This window comes from Drosophila yakuba, chromosome X (assembly GCF_016746365.2).
Source record: "Drosophila yakuba strain Tai18E2 chromosome X, Prin_Dyak_Tai18E2_2.1, whole genome shotgun sequence".
NCBI classification, from domain to species: Eukaryota; Metazoa; Arthropoda; class Insecta; order Diptera; family Drosophilidae; genus Drosophila; species Drosophila yakuba.
In genome coordinates this window covers 6636036-6656101 of record NC_052526.2, presented here as the reverse complement: position 1 = coordinate 6656101, position 20066 = coordinate 6636036, and the positions used below count along the sequence as shown (strand labels likewise).

At 50.3% G+C, this 20066-nt stretch overlaps 5 protein-coding genes and 1 pseudogene across 6 annotated transcripts; 3 read left to right on the top strand and 3 right to left on the bottom strand.

The window, feature by feature from the left end:
* Window positions 1–30: 30 nt before the first annotated feature.
* On the bottom strand, window positions 31–1293 carry LOC6524483. Of its 2 annotated transcripts, none has more exons than XM_002100304.4 (4): window positions 1144–1293; window positions 781–958; window positions 375–587; window positions 31–322 (listed from the first exon to the last, which is right to left on the bottom strand). In XM_002100304.4, exons 1-4 carry the CDS (start codon window positions 1144–1146, stop codon window positions 75–77), a joined length of 642 nt encoding a protein of 213 aa, XP_002100340.1. In that variant the 5' UTR covers window positions 1147–1293; the 3' UTR covers window positions 31–74. The 2 variants fall into 2 exon arrangements, with proteins under 2 accessions (XP_002100340.1, XP_015045721.1); XM_015190235.3 differs by having other exon boundaries at window positions 1057–1234.
* A 168-nt stretch (window positions 1294–1461) lies between these two features.
* LOC6524482 lies at window positions 1462–1999 on the bottom strand. Its single transcript, XM_002100303.4, has 2 exons — window positions 1834–1999; window positions 1462–1772 (listed from the first exon to the last, which is right to left on the bottom strand). The coding sequence occupies exons 1-2, from the start codon at window positions 1997–1999 to the stop codon at window positions 1462–1464; spliced, it is 477 nt and encodes a 158-aa protein (XP_002100339.1).
* LOC26535682 lies at window positions 1998–2582 on the top strand (annotated as a pseudogene).
* Window positions 2583–3360: 778 nt separating this feature from the next.
* On the bottom strand, window positions 3361–7097 carry LOC6524481 (ER degradation-enhancing alpha-mannosidase-like protein 2). Its single transcript, XM_002100302.4, has 3 exons — window positions 6659–7097; window positions 5469–6597; window positions 3361–5401 (listed from the first exon to the last, which is right to left on the bottom strand). Exons 1-3 carry the CDS (start codon window positions 6784–6786, stop codon window positions 3701–3703), a joined length of 2958 nt encoding a protein of 985 aa, XP_002100338.1. The 5' UTR covers window positions 6787–7097; the 3' UTR covers window positions 3361–3700.
* A 123-nt stretch (window positions 7098–7220) lies between these two features.
* Window positions 7221–19377, top strand: LOC6524479. Its single transcript, XM_039374019.2, has 2 exons — window positions 7221–7528; window positions 16209–19377. Exon 2 carries the CDS (start codon window positions 16230–16232, stop codon window positions 19056–19058), a length of 2829 nt encoding a protein of 942 aa, XP_039229953.1. The 5' UTR covers window positions 7221–7528; window positions 16209–16229; the 3' UTR covers window positions 19059–19377.
* Window positions 8074–16090, top strand: LOC6524480 (WD repeat-containing protein 7). Its single transcript, XM_015190234.2, has 2 exons — window positions 8074–8629; window positions 9893–16090. Exon 2 carries the CDS (start codon window positions 10018–10020, stop codon window positions 14596–14598), a length of 4581 nt encoding a protein of 1526 aa, XP_015045720.1. The 5' UTR covers window positions 8074–8629; window positions 9893–10017; the 3' UTR covers window positions 14599–16090.
* Window positions 19378–20066: the final 689 nt, after the last annotated feature.

Genomic DNA, 20066 nt, shown 5'->3' with positions numbered 1-20066 from the left:
TAAATTTTCAAAATTATTCAAACACTGGTCTTTAATCTGTTAATACCTATATTAGTTGGGCAAGTAATATTGGCTTATGTAGTCGTAGGAGTAGGTGCATTGGTTATGGTCACAGAGGATGGCGGAGGATCGACGGCCTTTCGTTGATCCCTAAAGAATTTGACCCATGCGTTCTTGTTGAGCTCCATTCCATCACATAGTCCATACACCTGGGTGAAGCCAAAATAGGCAGCAACAGCTGCGACACCGAAGAGGGGAACCATTATGGCTAGTCCTCCCAGGCAGGCGAAGAACACCATGGACACGATGGTTAGGAGTGTACCTAAAATAAAGGCTATTAAAACGTGATCTCAAGCTAACACTACCAAACGCACCTTCTAGTACCAGCAAACCAGTAAATGTCATAACCATGGTGGCTATTCCAAAACCAAATATTATAAGGAAAGGCAGCATGAATACAAGACCGCCAGCTAGCAGGCAGATGGCAACGTGCGGATTCCGGGTGCACCAGACCGCGATGGCCTCCAGGAAATCATTTCCACCTAGCTCAGACATCACATATTCTCCCAGGCGGCGCAATTGAAGCCCTACAAAATGGAAACTTTATGAGAAAGACAATTTGAAAGCTTCAACGTATATCATAACAATTTGAGATACTCTCAAAATTAGCGCTGTGATGCACAAACAGGTTTACAGCCGTACAAAGCAGTTACATATAACTGATTTTGGCAATTAGCAATTAAGCGCGTTTACAGATAGTACTTTAACTGGCGGACATACATGACTTGTAGAGAGTCTGTAGCAAGCTCTCTAGGAACTGGTCGCCAGTTAGGATTCCTGCACCACGATCGTCTGGGCCTTGTACCTTTGCGTGTTCCGGTTTGCTCTCTGTTCCTGATCCCACAGACTTCTTGGCGTTTGCTTCTTTGGCTGCTTTGCGAGCCTTGTTCGAGTGAGCCTGCAAAGTCGATCAAATCAGATCAATAATTAATATTATGTGACGTAAAGAACATTAGTGATTAGGTGCCGGCTGGCGCTGAGTCCGTGAAACGCGACCTTTGACTTGCGATGCCGATTCCGGCCGAATTCTACGGATTCTTCCGAAGCCGCCGGAACTCCAACTTCAAACACACACACACCCACCATGTTGCGTGGCTACTGCGAGAATTTCAGGCGGTTGCTGTGCTCATTCCCGGAGAAGGAGTCTGCTCCAGGTTCATTCGCCTGGTTGAAGCAACAGTAAATGAAAACAATATAAATAAACAAAAAATAATCGACGTCGCAGCCCTGATACAAAATCATCGAGGCAGTGTTGCCATCCTTTTTACTAAATTCGAATTAGACAAAATGCGTTTTTTTAATAACGATCTGAAGTGGTTGAAATTTGCATTTTAATCATAATTGATTTGTTTTAAGCAAATATAAATATAATATACACTAACTGCACTCATACTAAAGTGATTAGTGAAGCAGGAATCTGAGTCCGTTAAAAGGAGGTCGCGCCGTAATCCTCTCCGCGATCAAGCGCTCCCCGTGAACAGTCATGCCGCAGCGCAGTTTCTTGGCATGCAGAAAGTTCAGATCGGCGGCCCGCTCTCCACTTTTGAGCGGCAACCAGCCGTACACCTGCGATTCCAGGAGGGGAACCGCCTTCGCGAGCTGCCTTTGACGCTCCACATGCTTCTCAGGCCATGTGTGTCGTAGGTACCTTAAGGTATCCGCCGGCTGGCGTTGCTCATACTGGGCGTAAAACTTCCGGGTGAGCGGATGAACTGGAAGTCAGGAAAAGCTCTCAGGACTAAGCGGTAGTGGAAGCAATGTTAAAAATAATACCTTGACTCACTGGAACAAAAGTTTCGTAAAGTCGGATGTGTCTGTTGGATCTTTGGATGAGCTCCTTTTCGAAGTCATAGGGCAGCGGTCGTGGGTCCCCCTCGCGATGATCCTGTGTGTCGCCATTCTCCTCGCCCTCGTCGGTGGTTTCGAGTCCCGGTTTCATGCTCCCCCACGTTTACTTTCCTGCTCCCCGAAGGAGTGCTCTGTTTACGGAATTCCAGGCAATCCGTCCGCAACGCGTGGCGTGCTCGCTTCGTTTGACTGGCTGCGGACTACGCTGCAGCAAGGACACCTGTCCGTCCGCCCGACAATCCGTTTGCCTGCCGCCTGCTGCCTGCTGACTGCCTGGCTGTCTTTTCGTTTTGGCAGCAACTTGTACTCATTAAAGTTTTCCCATTGTTGCTGCATGGCAGGCAACGTTACCAATACCGTACACGCATCCCCACGACGCAACCCACGGAGCCCAAGGAGCCCAAGTTCCTGCTCCCAACTCCCCAACTTCCAACTCCCGGGGGTGTCGATGGTGTAGTGGTGTGACCCACAATCACAGTTTTGCCAACGTCAGAGGCGCCTGTCGGGCGGATTTCCCCTGCAGTTGCTGTGGGCTGTCCACGATGTGTGCGATTGGGTCAGGAGAAAGTGAAAGGAAGTCAGCCAGTGATGAGACGGTGCACGGGTACTATTCAAGATTCCACTGGATTCAAGTAAAACCAACAACCAAGGGTACCAAAGATGAAAGTCGCTAGTTTATCCATGTGGCCACACACCAAAGTTCAGCGATTGGCTGCAATTGGGAATTATCTCGCTTGATGAAGGCAAAGGTCGAACATTGTAAACGATGTGGGCTTACTATGCCTTCGCATCACTGCTTCCAACACCCAAAGGTTGGCTCCATTCATGTCGTTGGCGTAATTTGGTACAAGCCCAAAACCCGAATCCTTGAAGTAAACACCAATATCCCAAAATAAACCCATTCGAGCGATTGCCTTTGCGTGTCCAAACAATCGCAGCCACAAAATTATCTAGAGGTGGAGCAGGAGGTGGCCACCACATCCGGCACTTGGCCGCCGCAATTCTCAACGTTCGTTTCGGGTTGTGCAACGCTCTCGATGTCGTCAATTTCAGCCTAATCGAATCTAATTGAATGCATAAATACGGAAATAAATCAATTTAATTACAATACAGCCAACAACAGTCAACAGTCATCGCAAATAGTTTACACGCACACAAACAGTCGAACCATAAATACGATTATTATAGTACACATATATAAATTTCTTTAAGCCTTGGTAATGTATTGAGAAAACCTCAAAAAGTTGTCGGTTTATATGCTAAATAAATTAATTGCCGGGCACAAGTAGGACCACTTGAGCTTTGGCACGCTAGAGGGGTATTCGCACCTGATCGTAAACTTTAATTTCTGAGGTGGGTTATCTTAGGTAGTCCTATGCTAACTAAGCTATTAGACATCGCTGCTGAGATATGGAATAGCCTGTTTACTCAAGAAGTTTAAGTCACAGAGAATGCTGGTAAGATATTTATATTTAGACTACAATTTAAACACAAATGCAGGTCCAGTTGTAAATCGTTACAAAAAAAAAATTAGCGTTATGTCCAGCACTACAAATATCATGATCGGTAACATTCCAGAGAACCGTATGAGATGATGGTTCTCCAAGTGAATTGAGGTAAATTTGCTGCAAGCCCTATTTATCAATGGTGCAATTGAAAATAAAATAAAATCCGCGTAGGACTTATCTACATACATATACGGTTGCCCCAGTCACCAGAGCGAATACCCCTAAGTAACTAAATACATATCTACAGATCAGTCGTGTTTAGCTTTAGTGAGGTGCTTGCAAAGCTACAGTGCTTCCGGATAAAAGTCCCGATAAGCAAATCCCTCAATGTACTCCGGCCGGTGGCAGGCGAACAGATGGTGGGGCAAATCCTTGTGGGCGTGCTTCTCCAGTGCCTTGCGCGTCTTTTCCAGCAGCACGGCCTCGTCAAACTTGACCCGCTGCACGGTGGTCTTCCGCAGGATGGTCTGCACAAACTGCGACCACACGGAGCCCGACTCCTCTTGTCCCAATCCCGAGCCGTTTTCGGCAAGCTTTCCTTTTTGAATTTGTGTCGACTGCTTCGCTTCCTGGCTCGGCTCCTGCTGCTGTGCCTTCGCCGCCATCTGGGCTTGGGTCTGAGCGTAGACCTCGGACGCATCTGCCTTGGGGGTCTGAGAGTCCGCAGTGGCTTCTGTCTTCTTGGGTGGCGGAATGTCCTGCATGAGCGTCTGCAATCGGTCCACTGTCTCCGCCATTCGTTTCCGAAAGTCCACTATTCGACGGGCGTAGCTGAAGAGGGCTCGGTCCTCCGCCAACTTAAGTGGCCTTTTCCGTGCTTCCTGACTTAGTTCTGCGGCTTCCAGCAGTGGGTGAATGCGTACGCCAGCCTCCGAAGTGCCACTGAGGTAGATTCGGATAGCGAATTCCTGCATGGCCGTAGTATTGACCATGGCAATGGCATAAGCATTACGTGCTTTAAGAATAACTTCTCGTATATTTGCCAACTGGGGCGAGGAGGCATTGGACACATTCGTTTCGAGATCTTGCGGATTCATATGCTCCAAGTGAGCCGATTTATCCAGGCTGTCCAGCACCTCAGTCAAATGACTGGGTATCCGAGCACTGTCCGTCTGGAATGCTAGCAAGCCCAATCCTTGTATCAGTTGGATATTGGCCGCATATTGCTGCTCCAGTTCGTACAGCTGCCAAAGGGATCTCATTCGAGACTCATACTCTTTCTGGGCACCTATGCCCAGTACACTAGTCATATTAGTATCGTACATTTGCAGGCCCCGTATAAAGGCCACATCCATGGTATAGTTGGCCATGAAGGTCCTTACATAGTTAAGCGCTTCGGAGGCGCTTGCAAAATTCTCCCGCCGCTGCGCAAAGAATTCATCCAGATCGCTGACGGTCAACTGGTTTCGTGCCACCACGTTTCTGTGCAGACTCTCGTTTAGCTCCCGCTCCTCGCGTATCTGCTCGAAGTTGCTCACCAGCAGATCGCCGGCGGGCTGTTGAAACTCGTCGAACACCTCGATATCTACGGCCATAGTAGTGCTGGTGCCGGATTGCTCGCGTCCCTGCTCTTTTCCAGATTCCTGCGCCTGCTCATTCTCCTGCTCCTTGTTATAAAAGTCGTGGTTCTCTGCGTGACACTGGGGCACCCACTGTTCCTGAGCAGCTACTTGACGCTTTTTGCTCCTCTCCAATATTGCCCGTGGACTAAAGCGCTGTAGATCCAGGGAGGTGTAAATGTCCTCGTTGTGGGCGTGGCAACAGTAGAGGGCTGACATGTCCATGGGATGAGCCTCGGTGTTGAATATGTAGGCCCCAGCCTGTACCACGCACACATCATCCTCGGTGGACAGCAGCTCGCCCCCAGAGCCATCGTTGTGCAGGAAGTTTTCCTCGTCAAACAGTAGATAAAGATACTTGCTTGTTTCCGCCAGGAAGAATGACTCCATGCGATTCTCCTTTTCATGGGTAACAACATTGCGAATCTGGAAAATGAAGCCACAACAATTACAGTTTAAAATCCTTGGACAGCTTGTTCACAAAACTTCTTACCGTCGCATATCCGCATTTGGTTTTAGCACTGAACTCCAAGGTCTCCAGCATGTGCTCACCAAACTCCAGGAGATACTCGTTGCCTGTGGCTCGATAGAGATACATAGCTGACTCGATCAGCTCCGGTCGCAGGGGGTACACCTCCCGATTCGGTGATGCCTCTCCTGCAGCGATGTTATAAAACTCTGGCAGGAAGCCGTACTTCTTCCAGACGCCAATGTACCTTGAGATGGTGCGCAAAGCCGGCTCCGTGTCGCCAATTATGCTCAGGATGCCGGGCCAAAACGCCTCCAGGGACTGAAAGACGGGAAGGGTGACGTGGCCTTTGTTCATGCCTACCCACACGTACCAGTCCTCCTTGCGCATGTACTTATCAATAGCCGCACGAGCCTCGTGAAATAGCTCCAATAGTTCCGGCCGATTGAGCAGGACAGATGCCTTTACCAGGTATTCAAAAAGCGAATCCACGCCTGCTCCGATTCCAGAGTCTAGGGCGGTCCAACGACCGCTCTGCACGTCGATGTGATTGCCAAAGAGCCCAATGGGCGAGCGATATGCCCATAGAGCATGCACCGCCTGCATAGCAACCTCCTCGTAAATGCTGTTCCCTGTTAACCGGCTTAGGGTGCCAAATTCGATGAGGAATGTCCCCACGCCCGCAGTACACGTTACGGAGGTCTCCCCCTTGGGCACGCCATAGCGCAGGTTGACCGTGCCATAGGGCATTCCCGTGTTCGTGACAAAGGCTGGCAGCAAACGTCGAGCCACATCCTCCGCAAGTCGTAGTAGAGGTCCCTTGCAGGGCCATCCTTGCTCTAGCTCTACGCCAGCCCGCTTGGAGAGCAGATGCGCGGACAGCAGTCCGCCCACGATGCGGATGTTCGTCTCGAACACGGACACGTTGATGTCCCGGTCGAAATCCATCTTCTCCTCGAGCAGTCGGGCCGCGCGCCGAAATTCCGTGAAATTACCCATTGTGGCCAGCGTGTCCAGGGCGTCGATCAGGGTCAGGGAGTAGCTGCCCCAAGTGTCGTGGCCGTCGCAGGTCAGGGGACGGAGCTCATCGTAGTTGGAGGCGTGGCGCAAGTAACCATCGTAGGCGTGCTGGAACATGCGGCGCACATCCTCCCTGCAAATTGCAGCGCTCGTTAGGATTAGTATGTCCGAGTTAGGCTCGAGACAAGACCCACCTCAGTTCCAACTTTCTTGCCTTGGAATACTGCTTCTGGCCACTGACAACGCCGGTGGACAGCAGGAGGAGGAGTCCCGCGCAGATGAGAGTGCATTTATAGCCGGTGTTTTGGGTTTGCTGCTGCATCGTGGGACAGTCAATTAATCAGGGCCGCTAATTCAATTATGGGCATGGTCAGTGTTCCATAGCCAGCGTGGATGTGGGATGTGTGGAAGTCAAATGCGGCTACGTTGTCGCAAAATCACAACAAGGGCTGTTTCGGAGGTGGCTTCGACCAGCGAATACCCTACGCATTGTCTTTTGTTGCGTGCTTTTTGTGGACGGCCTAGAGAAACAAACGGACAAAAGAGCACAAACCAAAGTGCCTTTTTAAGGTAACATCGAACAACGAATATGTTAGCAAACACTGTGTTCTACGCCTGTACTTAAGCACGTAAATTTCACCCACAAGCCGCCAACAATCAGATATGCCGTGCCGTAGAGTGCAATCAGCTGTTGCCGATCGAAGAACTATCGGAAGGGTGGTCAGATCGCATTTGGATGGTGGCCACCGCACCGAGCAGTAAAGGAATACAACAGTGAAGAACGGCCTAAAAATCAGCGCGGCAGTATTGAAAGCGGGCTTAAAACGTTAAACGCCAATCAATATAAGATATTATCAAGTCTGTGCTGAAAAATATACCGATTGTTGGTGGCTGCTTTGCGCGGCACGCGCGCCTTTTATTCTTTTATTCGCGCCGAGTTGGCAGCACGAATCAGTGTTTTTTTTTGGCCATTCAAAAGTGTGTGTTTGTACGGGTGAAAGGTGTTTTAAATTCAAAATATCCAGCGAAACGGCCGCCTGCAATAGAAGCAACTGTACCCAGTGGTAAGTAAATGCCTAATGCTCCTGTTTTACACCCGGACATCTTCCGGATGAGCTGACCAAGCAAGTCGCAGCCTTTGTTACGGCTCCGACTGCGGATTGGCGTTCTGTCGATGAGCAGAGATGGTTTCTGTTTCGGTTTCGAAACATGCTCCGCGGGGGAAAACCCTGAAAGGAGGTCTATTATTTCCTCGCGGGGTCAGTGCATCACGGCCTATGTGCCTTTTGTACCCGGTGAAAGGCCTCCCTATAAAAGTAATCGCGTATGGTCAATTGTCCGTTGGGCGAAAAGTAATAACATTATGGGACAAAACGTGCGGGATTGCTTCTGGATGAGCAGAAACCATATCGAAACCGTCGCTTTGACCAGTAGACATAAGCGTGTGCCATTTGGCGTCTGGAAATCGTGTTTTCACCCAGTTATTTGCAAATTTATAAACAATTAAGGGAAAATATTAAATTTTTGGGCCAGGGCTGTCGCCTCTCGCATGGCATCGATATCAGAGCGCCCGGAGCTGCGGTTGCAACCCTGTCCGCTCACGCAAACCTATCGAAAATTTTTACCCCACGGTCGATAAAATATTTTCGTTGCTTTTTTTCACAGTCGTGTACAAAAAAAATAATAGGAAATAGCAAGTAAATTGAAAATACAGTGGAGTGTTTTGATCCCGTGGAGTGCAGATTCCAGCGGAAAGTGTGTGCAACAAATATGAGCAGTACGCAAAAGTGGCCAGCAAAAGCAATAACAAAGTAGCAACAGCAACGCAACGTGTGTGTGTTGTAAGCAATCTGTACAGCGGAAAGGTGTTCGTGTGTTGGTGTGCTCGGGGGGTGGTGTGCGTTTCGCCCGTCCCGTGTCCATAAATTAGAATCGAATCGAAATCGACATTGAAGTCCGCTGCTCCGCCACCGCGATGTCCGTCGACCAGGATCAATAAGCACCGTCACCACCAGTAGCTAACCACCATAAAGTTCTCCATATCGAGAGCAGACTGAATCGGGACTCGGAATCGAATTCGGAATTGGACTTGGAATCGGAATCGGAATCTATAGCGGAGGAATCACGCGCGGCAGCCAGTCCAATACGGAAAACTGCTGAAAAATGTTAGCTAAATGCCCAGTTATCTACAATTATTGTGGCTCTTCCCTGTGTGCGTGCCCAGTGTGTGGGTGTGTGTGTGTGCGTGCGATAGCAGAGGCAAAATCCGCTCAAATTGCGATGCCAAATTGTCGCCCAATTAATTGATCTTTCAATTGGCGACAGCGGGCGCCTTGCATATTCCCTGCACCGCACGAAACCCGATATACATGTGTATATCCGTGGATCGCTTCTCTGGTTTTGCCACTGTCGCCCACCGCACATATTGTATAACCCTTGTTTATCTTTGGACACTCCAATTCCGAGGTGCCGAGGTGGAGTGGAGTACAGTGGAGGCTGCCCAAGGTGGACACACATGCAGATAAGGTGCCGGGGGCGGGAACAAGAACGAGAACGGGAACGGGAACGAGAGTCACTTGTGAGGCGGCCTTATCTTAAGAGAGCTTTGCAGGTCACACCGACCGACATATTCACCTACCAACTAGAAGGGGAAAGCCCAGCGAAGAATTCATCAACACGATAAAGTCAGATTTCTAGAAGATTGACACATTTATAACACACATAAATCACTATCAGGACAGATAACTTGCTCGCAAGACTCCAGACTCTAGCCTTGCCACATAATCTATCCATAAAAATAGGAAGTTCTTATCTTATCGTTTACTCTAAGAGAAAATCTCTATAAATACTTGTCTATTTACAAACCAATTTGTAAATCTCCTATAAATGTTCTTAGTTGCCAACATTTTGCAGAATTATAGACATAAAAAGGGTAGTCGCCAAGGGTAGAATTTGTTTTCCCTTTAATCTTTCATATAATGTTTACACATTGCATAAGTTGTAAATGTAAACCTCGCTTAGTTAGATTTCGCTTCTTGTCAAAGAATCTGTTTAAACAATCAAACAGGAAATGAGAAACGGAGCTTGTTCAATAAACATTAGGTAACATTACCCCTTTGGGATTCTTCCTTTCCAATAAGAATTGCCATATACATTCTGTTTTCAGTTCATATTGGATAGGTGTGGGCTGTGGTTATAGCTGCTAATAACTGCTTGGAAACCAAGTAAAATAAAATGATGATGAGAAATAAAAAGTTTAGAAAGACCTTGGGTGAGTCACTGATTAGCAGCTTTCACTGTAACACTGTATCCACGCACTCAAACCCGATCCAAACTGGAGTACTTACGCACACAGGGGCCGCCCCACACATAATCCACATCCACTAGGTGGACGTGAGCAAATGCTTACTCAATAACAATTCTTACAGAGCCCGCAGTAGCAGCAAAACCACGATCACCAGCGGCACGAGCAGGGAGCAGAAGGAAGCCGGCGGAGGAGGAGAAGAAGGAGGAGAAGGAGAGCCACCACAAAGATTGGGTAAAGCGCACCACCATGGTGAGTACCAATCTGGTGGTGCCTGTGGTGCTGTGGGGACCCACGGCGCCCACGCACTGCATCTCTAGCGTGTTCCTCTCGGACGATCAGTTCACCCTGGTCACCGGCTGCTACGATGGACAGATCTGCCTTTGGCAAGTGGAGCCCACCACCCTCAAGATGTCACCGCGCTGCCTCTTGGTGGGCCATTCGGCGCCCGTATTGTGCTTGGTGCGTGCCTCGCTTCTGCCCGAGAACAACTTTTTGGTCAGCTCGTCTGAGAACGGAGAGATGTGCACCTGGGATCTGACGGACGGCAAGTGCATGGAGGCGGTCAAGCTGCCGCAGGTGCACACCCAAATCCAGAGCTACCACACCGCCAACAGCGAGGATGTGCGCCTCTTCTGCATTGGCTACTATGCCGAAATCATGGTCATGGACCCGTTTAGTCTGGAGGTGATCTACGTGCTCAGCTCGAAAGTCAAACCGGATTGGATATCCGCTATTCACGTACTGCGGCCCATGCGTCGCAAGGATGATGTCGTGTTGGCCATCACCACCACCGGAACCGTGAAGGTCTGGACTCTGACGGGTAACGAAAACAAACACGCGGAGCCTATCTACGAGAACGAATCCAAGGAGATACGCTGCCTGAATGCCATCACCATGAATTGCTGCGCCCAGAACCAGCGCACAGTGCTCTTGGTGTGTACTAAATACTGGCAGATCTATGATGCCGGCGACTTCACCGTACTCTGCTCCGTAATAGCACCGGCAAGGGAACGTTGGCAGGGCGGCGACTTCATCACCTCCGATCGGGTAATGCTCTGGACGGATGAGGGAAAGGGCTACTTGTATAAGCTGCCCGCGAACTGCATTCCCGACAACAAGGAGTTCCACTCCAAGAGTGTCGTCAGAGATGCACCCTATCTCTACTACGTGTTGCAACACGCTGGCGATAAGGTGCTGTCGTGCCCCCCGGCAATGAAGTTGCTTCAGGGCGCCGGTGGTCAGCACAATCTTCTGCGCGGCGACTCCGAGGGATACATCTCTGTTTGGAATGTGCCGGAGGTGCCGTTAGACAATATTAGCATACTGCAGGCCAAACAGATGCCGCCACGAGTCCTTAAGCCGCACGTGTGCACTTCGCTGGTCGAGGCGTGGTCCATAATGGATCCACCGCCCGTGGGCATCCTGGACCAGCTGTCCCGCATCACAGAGTCGCCGGTGAAGCTTACCTCGAGTATCTATCTGCCACAGCAGAGTCGCCTGGTGATCGGACGCGAGGATGGCAGCATTGTCATAGTGCCAGCCACCCAGACAGTGATGATGCAGCTGCTGGTGGGCATCAAGCAGAACTTCAGCGATTGGCCCTCGCATCAGATCCTCTACGGTCATCGTGGAAGGGTCAACTGCCTGCTGTGCCCCTCAATGATTCACTCGCGGTACGAGAAGTCGCATCTACTCTCCGGTGGCATCGATTTCGCCGTGTGTCTGTGGGATCTGTACAGCGGCAGCTTGCTGCATCGGTTTTGCGTGCATGCGGGAGAGATCACACAACTGTTGGTGCCGCCAGAGAGCTGTAGTCCAAGAATCCTGAAGTGCATATGCTCGGTGGCCTCGGACCATTCCGTTACGCTGGTGTCTCTTCAGGAGCGCAAGTGTGTGACCCTGGCGAGCAGACATCTGTTTCCGGTGGTCACCATTAAGTGGCGTCCCCTGGACGACTTTCTAATCGTAGGCTGCTCCGATGGCAGCGTGTACGTGTGGCAAATGGAAACGGGTCATCTCGATCGAGTGCTGCACGGGATGCTGGCAGAGGAAGTGCTTTCAGCTTGCGATGAGCAGGCGGAGGATGGCGGCTCGGGAGGCGGCGGCGGCGGTTCCAATGGTGCATCTGCCAGCGAGATGGGCATGGCCAATCCTGCAGTGCACTTCTTCCGTGGCCTGAAGTCGCGCAACATGAATGCAATCCGGCATGCTACCCAGCGTGGGATTACACAACTCCAGCAACTTCAGGGCCATAATCAAGGAAACTTCGATTTCCTGATGAAGCACCGCAGTAATCCTCTGGTGATCCAGGGTCTTCGCACAAATCCCAAGGATGCGGAGAGCCACATCCTTTTCTTTGACATCGAGGGACTGATCTTCGAATTGCACAGCGAGGAATACGCACAGATGACACCAGCTACTTTGGAATCACTTGGTGTCCACCTGCAGAATCCCAAAGATGGCAAGTCAATGCATTTGGATGCCAGCAAGAAGATCGGTGACTTCTTCAACAAGGTGAAGAACAAGGCCGTGGATGTGGAGAAGATCCTGAAGGACAAAGACAAACATGGACTGGTGCAGAAATTCAAGGAGAAAACTGAGATTGTCGAGAAGAAAGTACAGGCGAAGGTGGAGAGCCTGCAAAAGGCAGTGGAGCCGCACGAGGAGCAGCAGGATCTGAAAAGCAAAATCGCCTCCAAGATGGAGGTTACGCACGTTATGGAGGTAGCCCAGCTACTTCTTTCGCTGCTCCATTCTTGGGGCCTGGATCCACACCTAGACAAGATGTGCGAGACGCGCTTGGGCCTGCTTAGACCCATTGTGCCCATCTCATACGGCGTGCTTTCCAAGGCCGGCTATATGTCTCTGTTGCTGCCCACATGGCAGAACAACTATGCCATACCGCCGGGCATCCAACTACCCTCCAGCTCCAAGAAGCGCCCGCTGCCCGAGGAGTTGCAGCGCCTGGAGCATCTCACGGCTGTTTTTACATCCCGACTGCATTGGGAGCTCAGCACTACGTTGACCACCAATCATATTCTCGCTCTGGTGGCCATGTCCAACACGCTGCTATCGATGAGCGCGGCCTCCTTTCTGCCGGACAGCGAGAAGCACAAGAAGCTGCAGCGCTTGGCACAGCGCACGGACTCCACATTGAGCAACGAGGAGGAGCGCGAGGAGCTGATGGCGCATCACATCTCCCAGATCAAGCACGCCTGGAGCCTGCTTGCTACCCACCATTGCTTCCTGTTGCCGGATAAGATTGAGGCCCTGGAGCCAAAGAAATTCAAGCGCCCGCAGGTGGAAATGATGGTCAAACGCTGGCAGCATCACTGCATAGAGATCAGGGAGGCGGCACAGCAGATCCTCCTGGGCGAGCTCACCCGGATGGGCAAGAAGGGCCGCAAGCAGCTAGTCGAGAGCTGGGCACAGTATCTGCCACTCTACACGCACACGGAGCCCATTGTGGGTGCCCAACAGCAGTTGGCCCTGATAAGTCAGCCGGCGGGCGGAGGAGCTGGTTCCGGATCGGGCGGCAATGGAGGAGTGGGTGTTGGAGGCTCCGGTGGCGGTGGTGCCGGGAATGGTAGCGGAGCAGGTGGCAGTGTTCCAGGCGGAGATGCCCACCAAGATGAAGACTACGAAGAGGAAGAAGAGGAGATTATACGCAAACCATCCAGCTTGTCGGAGCTGAAGCGCAAGCAAACAACGGCCGTAATCCTATTGGGCGTTATAGGAGCAGAATTTGGACAGGATATATCCCAGGAGTCGCCAAATCACCGCGGAAGTATTAGCTTGGCCACGGGAGCCAATCTAACCACTGGAGTTGCTGGCGGGGAGCGCCGCAAATCCAGCGTGGTGGAGGGTTTCGGCATAGCCAACAATCTAGCCCGTCTCACCTCAATGGCCCTGGCCCACCTGCTATACGCGCCACCGTCTCCCAAGCTACCACAATACACGCCACTGCGTCGCGCCGCCATTGATCTGCTGGGTCGCGGTTTCACCGTGTGGGAGCCCTACCTGGATGTGTCCAAGGTGCTGCTCGGCCTGCTGGAGATATCGTGCGAGGGCAAAGCAGTGCCAAATCTGAACTACAAACTCCCACTTACCCCGCAAGCGGATGCCTGTCGCACCGCCAGGCACGCTTTGCGCTTGATAGCCACCGCTCGGCCGGCGGCGTTCATCACAACGATGGCGCGCGAGGTGGCCAGATACAATACGATGCAGCAGAACGCGCAATCCATCAACACGCCGCTCACCCAGTCCGTGCTGCACAAGGCCAAGGGCGAGATACTGCAGTGCGTTGAGATGCTGATCGACAAGATGCAGTCGGAGATTGCCGGCCTTCTGGTGGAGGTGATGGACATCGCCCTGCACTGCGTGGACGGCAACGAGCTGAAGAGCCGCGGCCTGGCGGAGCTGTGTCCCGCCATCTGCAAGTTTAACCAGATCTCGCACTGCGCCCAAACACGGCGCATTGCCGTGGGCGCCAACAGTGGCAACCTGGCCATCTACGAGCTGCGGCAGAACAAGTGCCAGATGATACCGGCCCACACGCACCCGATCACCTCGCTGGCCTTCTCGCCGGACGGCAAGTACCTGGTCTCGTACTCCTGCGCGGAGAACCGCCTCTCCTTCTGGCAGACCTCGACGGGGATGTTCGGATTGGGCCAGTCGCAGACGCGCTGTACGAAGGGCTACTCCACGGCCCCCATTCCGGATGTGTCGCGGTTGAATCCGATGCGCCTGGCCAAGCTGGTGTGGATCAACAATCGCACGGTGACACTCATGCTGGCCGACGGCTCCGAGACGCGATTTAATGTCTAAGCAAATGTCTACTGAGCGATGACGATGGAGGAGTCCTGCGGGATGTATAACCCTGTTATTTGGCAATCAGTGCGGCCTTCAGCGCAGCGCTTCGGAGGAGCAGAACGAGGAGAACAAGGAGGAGGACGAGTCGGCGGTGGAGCAGGAGGAGGAGCTGGGGGAGCAGAAACGACAAAACAATAATTATTCGAAAATAAAAGTGCGGTAATGTACGGCGTTTCGTTGAATAGTTAAGGTAATGGAAACGAAGAAAAGCTTAGCAACATTAAGTCGAAACGAAAAAGAAAAAGAAAACAAAGCTGGGGCAAACGAGGAGCTAAGCGAAGTTGCTTCAAGCGAAAATTCACAACACATTTTGTTATTTATTTATATACTTACCCTATATATCTGTATCTGTATCTGTATCTAATCCGTATCTGTATGTATTTTAATGTATTACACGATTTTAATATGCCCCTTATTCCCCCCTTTCTGCGTCCATTTTAAATTTTAGTGCCTAACTTTTACCCACACTCTTAGAACACGTGTTTCTGTTTCTGTTTCTGTTTCCGTTTCTGTTTGTCGTTAATTTCCCATGCGGAAAAAAGAAAAACTAAATCCAAATATTAACAAAGTAAACAACAATTAACCACATGCAAGCAAACAACAACTACACGAGAAAAACAAAGGAAATGAAAAACGCAAAAAAAACAAAGAATGAAAAGCTGTTATTATGATTACACAACTATTATTATTACAATTGTATGCTACTATTATTATTATTATTATTGATATTTGTTATGCCTAATGTATTGTTATATATATATATCTAAAATAAACCTAAACAAATGTATTGAGCAAAGTAACGAAGCGAAAGCCAAGCAACCAGAGCAAAAAACAAAAATCGAGGAGTAAATAACTAGTGAGCGAAGAGTTTTTTTTTTATACACTACATTATATACACATTGTAACTCCCATATAACTTATACTTTCGATGTTATATTTCTGCTAAAGCCTGTGTAAAAAGTCTTATTGTCCTGTGAAGTTGCATTGGCATTCTGTTCATAATGCTGACACAGTTCAGTTGCAGCGCAAATGTGCATCGATAGGATTGCAGAACGTGGAGCCTAGGAAGCCACCTGGTTGGTCAACTGGTTACCTGGTTACAGAAATGCCTGCAGCTGTACGGAAGAGCTACTTATCCTAACTATAGAAATAATGCATACTTATATATATATACCCAACTGAATTTGCAATATGTGTTCGTTTACGTATCCAATACAACACAGCAAACACACGTGTACCATGTGAGAGAGTTAATTGAATTTGTGCTTCATTTCGATTGCGAATTATATATATATATATATATTTACAAGCATATATATGTGGGGACACGAGCATACTTATATACGAGATCCTTCAATCAAAGTATTACACAAACAAAAGAAACGAAGCAACTACAACAATTATGTACGGAGTATACAACAAATAAAGTCAAAGAAAAATCTGCAAATCCCTGTTCCCTGTGCTTTCCATTGGTGGGGGGCAGCGCTGCTGCTGCAGCAGCCATATATTACATGGTTATAGTCGCCTAGATTCTTACCTCATAAACTGTGCTTCTTGAATTTCAGCTCTCCGGTCGCCCAGTGAGAATGTCCGTCGCCGTAGCCCACAAAGGACGGGGCAGGAAGGCAGCAGCTGCCGTATCCGCCTCTGCAATCCGTAGGCAGTCCGCACCCAGCGAGGAGGACGAGGCCATTGACGTCCGGCCGATGGAGCACGACGATGAGATCAATCGCGATGATCTCGATCTCGACGACGGCGACGAAGAGCAGGAGGACGAGGAGGAGGAGCACGTCGACGAAGAGGACGACGAGGAGGAGGAGCCGGACAGCAACGAGACCAGCGAACCGGAGGAGCAGGTAGAGCCACCGGCCTTCAGCCTAGCGACGCTGGGACTGCAACGCGTGGGCAGCGCACCGCCGCCCAAGCCCAAAGTCCAGAAGGCACCCATCCTGACCCTAAACGCCCGCGGAATGCCCGCTCGCATACGTAAGAGGAATCGTCTCTTCTACGACGAGAACATCATCAACGATGACAAGCCGCTGCGCATGAGCTTGGCACCCAAGAAAATGCCCGGCCGACCACCGCTGTCCGCCGGCGGAGGAGGCTCTGCCCAGAAGATCCCGCTAACCCCATCGAAGGTGCTGAAGAAGCGCAAGGGCGTGGTCTCCCGCTACATGCGTTCCAGCGAGCAGGCATCCAACTCCAATTCGGCCAGCAGTCAGCAGCAGCAGTTGGGCAAGCACAAGAAGACGCCTTCCAAGAGTCAGTCGGTGGGCAGCAAGCTGGGCTCCGGAGGACTGAAAACGGGACGGGGTGCCCATTTCATTGGCAAGGGTGCCGCTGCAGCGGCGGCTGCAGCAGCGGCTGCCGAGGAGGAAGCCAGCCAAGCGGAGGCTGCTGCGCTGGCGAACAAGCGATTGGGCCAGTCCATTGGCCTGAGGCTGCGCAATCTCCTCAAGCTGCCCAAGGCGCACAAGTGGGCCATAGCCGAGTGGTTCTACTCGTACATTGACAAGCCGCTCTTCGAATGCCGCGACGAGTTCATGAACCATGTTAACGAGCTGGCGCCCAGGCTGGGCACCCGCAGCCTCAATCGCCACGAGTGGGTTAACATTAGGCGGAGGATGGGCAGGCCGCGGCGCTGTTCCGCCAACTTTTTCAGTGAGGAGCGCAAGGAGCTGGACCGCAAACGCCAGCTGATCCGCACCCTGCAATCGCGGAAGCCAGGCGAGTTCAAGGACTCTATGTTGCTGTCGGACATGCCGGAGAAGATACCCATGCCACTGCCGCTGGGCACCAAGGTCACTGCCAGATTAAGAACTCCCCAGGACGGGATCTTTGCGGGCACAGTGGCCGCCTACGACTCAGTGAACGCCATGTACCGAGTGACCTTCGAACGGCCCGGCTTGGGCACCCATGCCATCCCAGACTACGAGATTGTGTCGGAGAACTTTCACGAGATGCTGCCGCTGCACAGCTTCACCAAAGACTTCCGGCCGAACCTGATGAGCATCTATCAAACGAATAATCTCGGCTTCACCACCAATCTCGGCTTCACCGCCAATCTGACCAACAACTATCTGCAGAAGAAGGACAAGGGAGTCGGCGGCGCAGGAGCGGCAGCGGGAGCGGGATCGTACTACTCCAAACCACAGAAGCATCTGGCCAGCAATAATGCGGCTGCGCGAAATGCGCTCAGCATGAAGCTGAACAAGAGCGATCCCCTGCTGGGACAGGATTCGGTGGGCGAGAGTCCCATACGGCAGCAGTTGGCGCGGCATCACGCCTACTCCAGCACGCTGCTGGAGCATCTGGTGCGGCTGGAGAAGTACATTGCGGTGAAGGCGGATCGTATCCAGCGGCTGAACAAAATGAACGCCACCGCCGAGCTGGCAATGGGCGAGATGATAAGCCAGGACGAGAATGGTGATCGCCATCGCCGACAGATTGCAGACAACTTTCAGCGGCAGTATGCCTTCAATATCGTGTCCATCGAGCGCATCAACGGCGAGCTTATGTTCGAGCTGACCAAGGTGCAGGAGATGTCCTCCAGCCTGACACGCAATCCCAATGTCCAGGCCATGATCTCGCCAACATATTTGCGCGAAGAGTGCCGCGCCAAGGCGTCGCAAACGGTCGACGAAATCAACAAGGGTATGGTAAAGAATACGCGGATGATAAAGCTGCTGAAGAACCTCACCACGCTGCTGATCGTCACCCAGAATCTCGGCGGCGATTGCGACGTGAGCGAGGTTAACAAGGTGCTCGAAGGCTGCCTCGAGGAAGTGCGCAGCAATCTATTCTGCAGCGAGAACAGCGAGGTGTTCCAGAAGAGTGTCCAGGTGCGACTGGAGTACATAGCCATGGATATCAGCAGAAGCTTGGAGGAGAGCAGCTTGAATCGCCTGGCGGATGGCAACGATGACATGAAATCGCTGAAGTCCGAGGAGGAGATGGATGAGGACCATGTGCAGGATCACAAGCATGGGGAGGATGAGGAGGAGCCCGCCGCAGACACCTCCAAGACGAAAGCGAAAGCCAGGCCAAAGCCGGCTGAAGCGAAGGATCACAGCGAAGAAGTTGACAAGAAGGGGCTGGATACCCAGCACATGGACACAGACACTGAGAAGGATGAGAAGCTGGAATCCGACGGGTCGGAAAATGCAGAGTATGTGAACCAGCAGCGGCCAGACACAGAGGATCAGGACACAGAGGAGCAGCACCTGGACCACGAGGAGCAGTCACTCAATCCGGCTGTCACCGAGGACACGCAGATCACCATCGAGTCGATGAAGGAATCCGATGAGGAGTTTCAATCGGCCCCCGAAACCGAGGAGGACGACATGGTCGGCTTGGAGCCCCTGATCATGGAAGGAGAGGAGGAAGAGGAGTTTGTGTACGAGAAGCAGCTGTAGAGGATTACCTGATGGCAAACACACGCATCTTTCTGGATGGACGTTACCCTAGGAACAGGATTAAGTGAAAAGTTTTGAATAACGCGTTGCAATAGGAAATGTAACAAAACAATCCGCATAGCTTTCTGACTCTATCGTTTTTTTTTTTAATAACTGCGACTTTGTAAGAAAGTGTATTTACGAATTCAAAGAAAAAGCATTGGTACTTTGAAATGTTTTTAAGTATGGCATTGACTTTGTGAGAAAGTTTAATAACAAATTTATAGAAAGTCTTTAATAAACAGGACAAAAAAAAAAGGAACGCTTTTTCACTGGTTTTTGGGCAAATCCGCTTTTTTTTGGGACTGGAACGCCTTCATTTTGACCAATATTTTTGGGCATAACATTAGATAAAAATACATATTTTTCGAAGGCTTTTCGTCACAAAATTCTTGAAAATCGTCACACAATCAGAATAAGTACTGTTTTGGTCATCAAATTAAACCAGCTAAATATACCTATCAAATTTTGACTGATTTTGACAAAAAAAAAATGTTTCAAAATTTAGCATTTTTTGTAAGGGGTAATTTTTTTGCGAAAAATGGCCAAAATTGAACATTTTAATCTGTGAACGCCATCCGATGGGGAATTTAATTGCGAGTTCAACGATATATGACATTCCATATTTAGACGCTTTCTTCAAATTTTGTAAACAAAAAACTAATAATTTTTGGCACAAAATGAGGAATAGGCAAAAATTGATATTTTTCGGAGGGGTTTTCTTCATAACTTTCTTGAAAATCATCACACAGCCATAACTAACACTGTTTTGTACAGCTAACGTTCCCTACCACATTTTGTATAATTTTGAAAAAAAAAAATTTCCAAAATTTTGCATTTTTTATAAGGGGTACCATCATCATTTTTTGCGAAAAATGGCTAAAATTGAACATTTTGGTTGAACATAATCTGTGAACGCCATCTGATGGGGAATTTGATTGCGAGTTCAACGATGTATGACATTCCATA

What these genes read in the sequence shown, in the direction of transcription:
- LOC6524483 (XM_015190235.3), bottom strand. Translation starts at nt 1,146, where the DNA reads ATGGTGGGTGTGTGTGTGTTTGAAGTTGGAGTTCCGGCGGCTTCGGAA. An exon ending in ATCGGCATCGCAAGTCAAAG is followed by an intron (nt 959 to 1,056) that starts GTCGCGTTTCAC and finishes TCGACTTTGCAG; the next exon opens with GCTCACTCGAACAAGGCTCG. An exon ending in TGGTTTGCTGGTACTAGAAG is followed by an intron (nt 323 to 374) that starts GTGCGTTTGGTA and finishes CCTTTATTTTAG; the next exon opens with GTACACTCCTAACCATCGTG.
- LOC6524482 (XM_002100303.4), bottom strand. Translation starts at nt 1,999, where the DNA reads ATGAAACCGGGACTCGAAACCACCGACGAGGGCGAGGAGAATGGCGAC. An exon ending in TTTTGTTCCAGTGAGTCAAG is followed by an intron (nt 1,773 to 1,833) that starts GTATTATTTTTA and finishes CCTGACTTCCAG; the next exon opens with TTCATCCGCTCACCCGGAAG.
- LOC6524481 (XM_002100302.4), bottom strand. Translation starts at nt 6,786, where the DNA reads ATGCAGCAGCAAACCCAAAACACCGGCTATAAATGCACTCTCATCTGC. An exon ending in GCAAGAAAGTTGGAACTGAG is followed by an intron (nt 6,598 to 6,658) that starts GTGGGTCTTGTC and finishes TGCAATTTGCAG; the next exon opens with GGAGGATGTGCGCCGCATGT. An exon ending in CCAAATGCGGATATGCGACG is followed by an intron (nt 5,402 to 5,468) that starts GTAAGAAGTTTT and finishes TTCATTTTCCAG; the next exon opens with ATTCGCAATGTTGTTACCCA.
- LOC6524480 (XM_015190234.2), top strand. Translation starts at nt 10,018, where the DNA reads ATGGTGAGTACCAATCTGGTGGTGCCTGTGGTGCTGTGGGGACCCACG.
- LOC6524479 (XM_039374019.2), top strand. Translation starts at nt 16,230, where the DNA reads ATGTCCGTCGCCGTAGCCCACAAAGGACGGGGCAGGAAGGCAGCAGCT.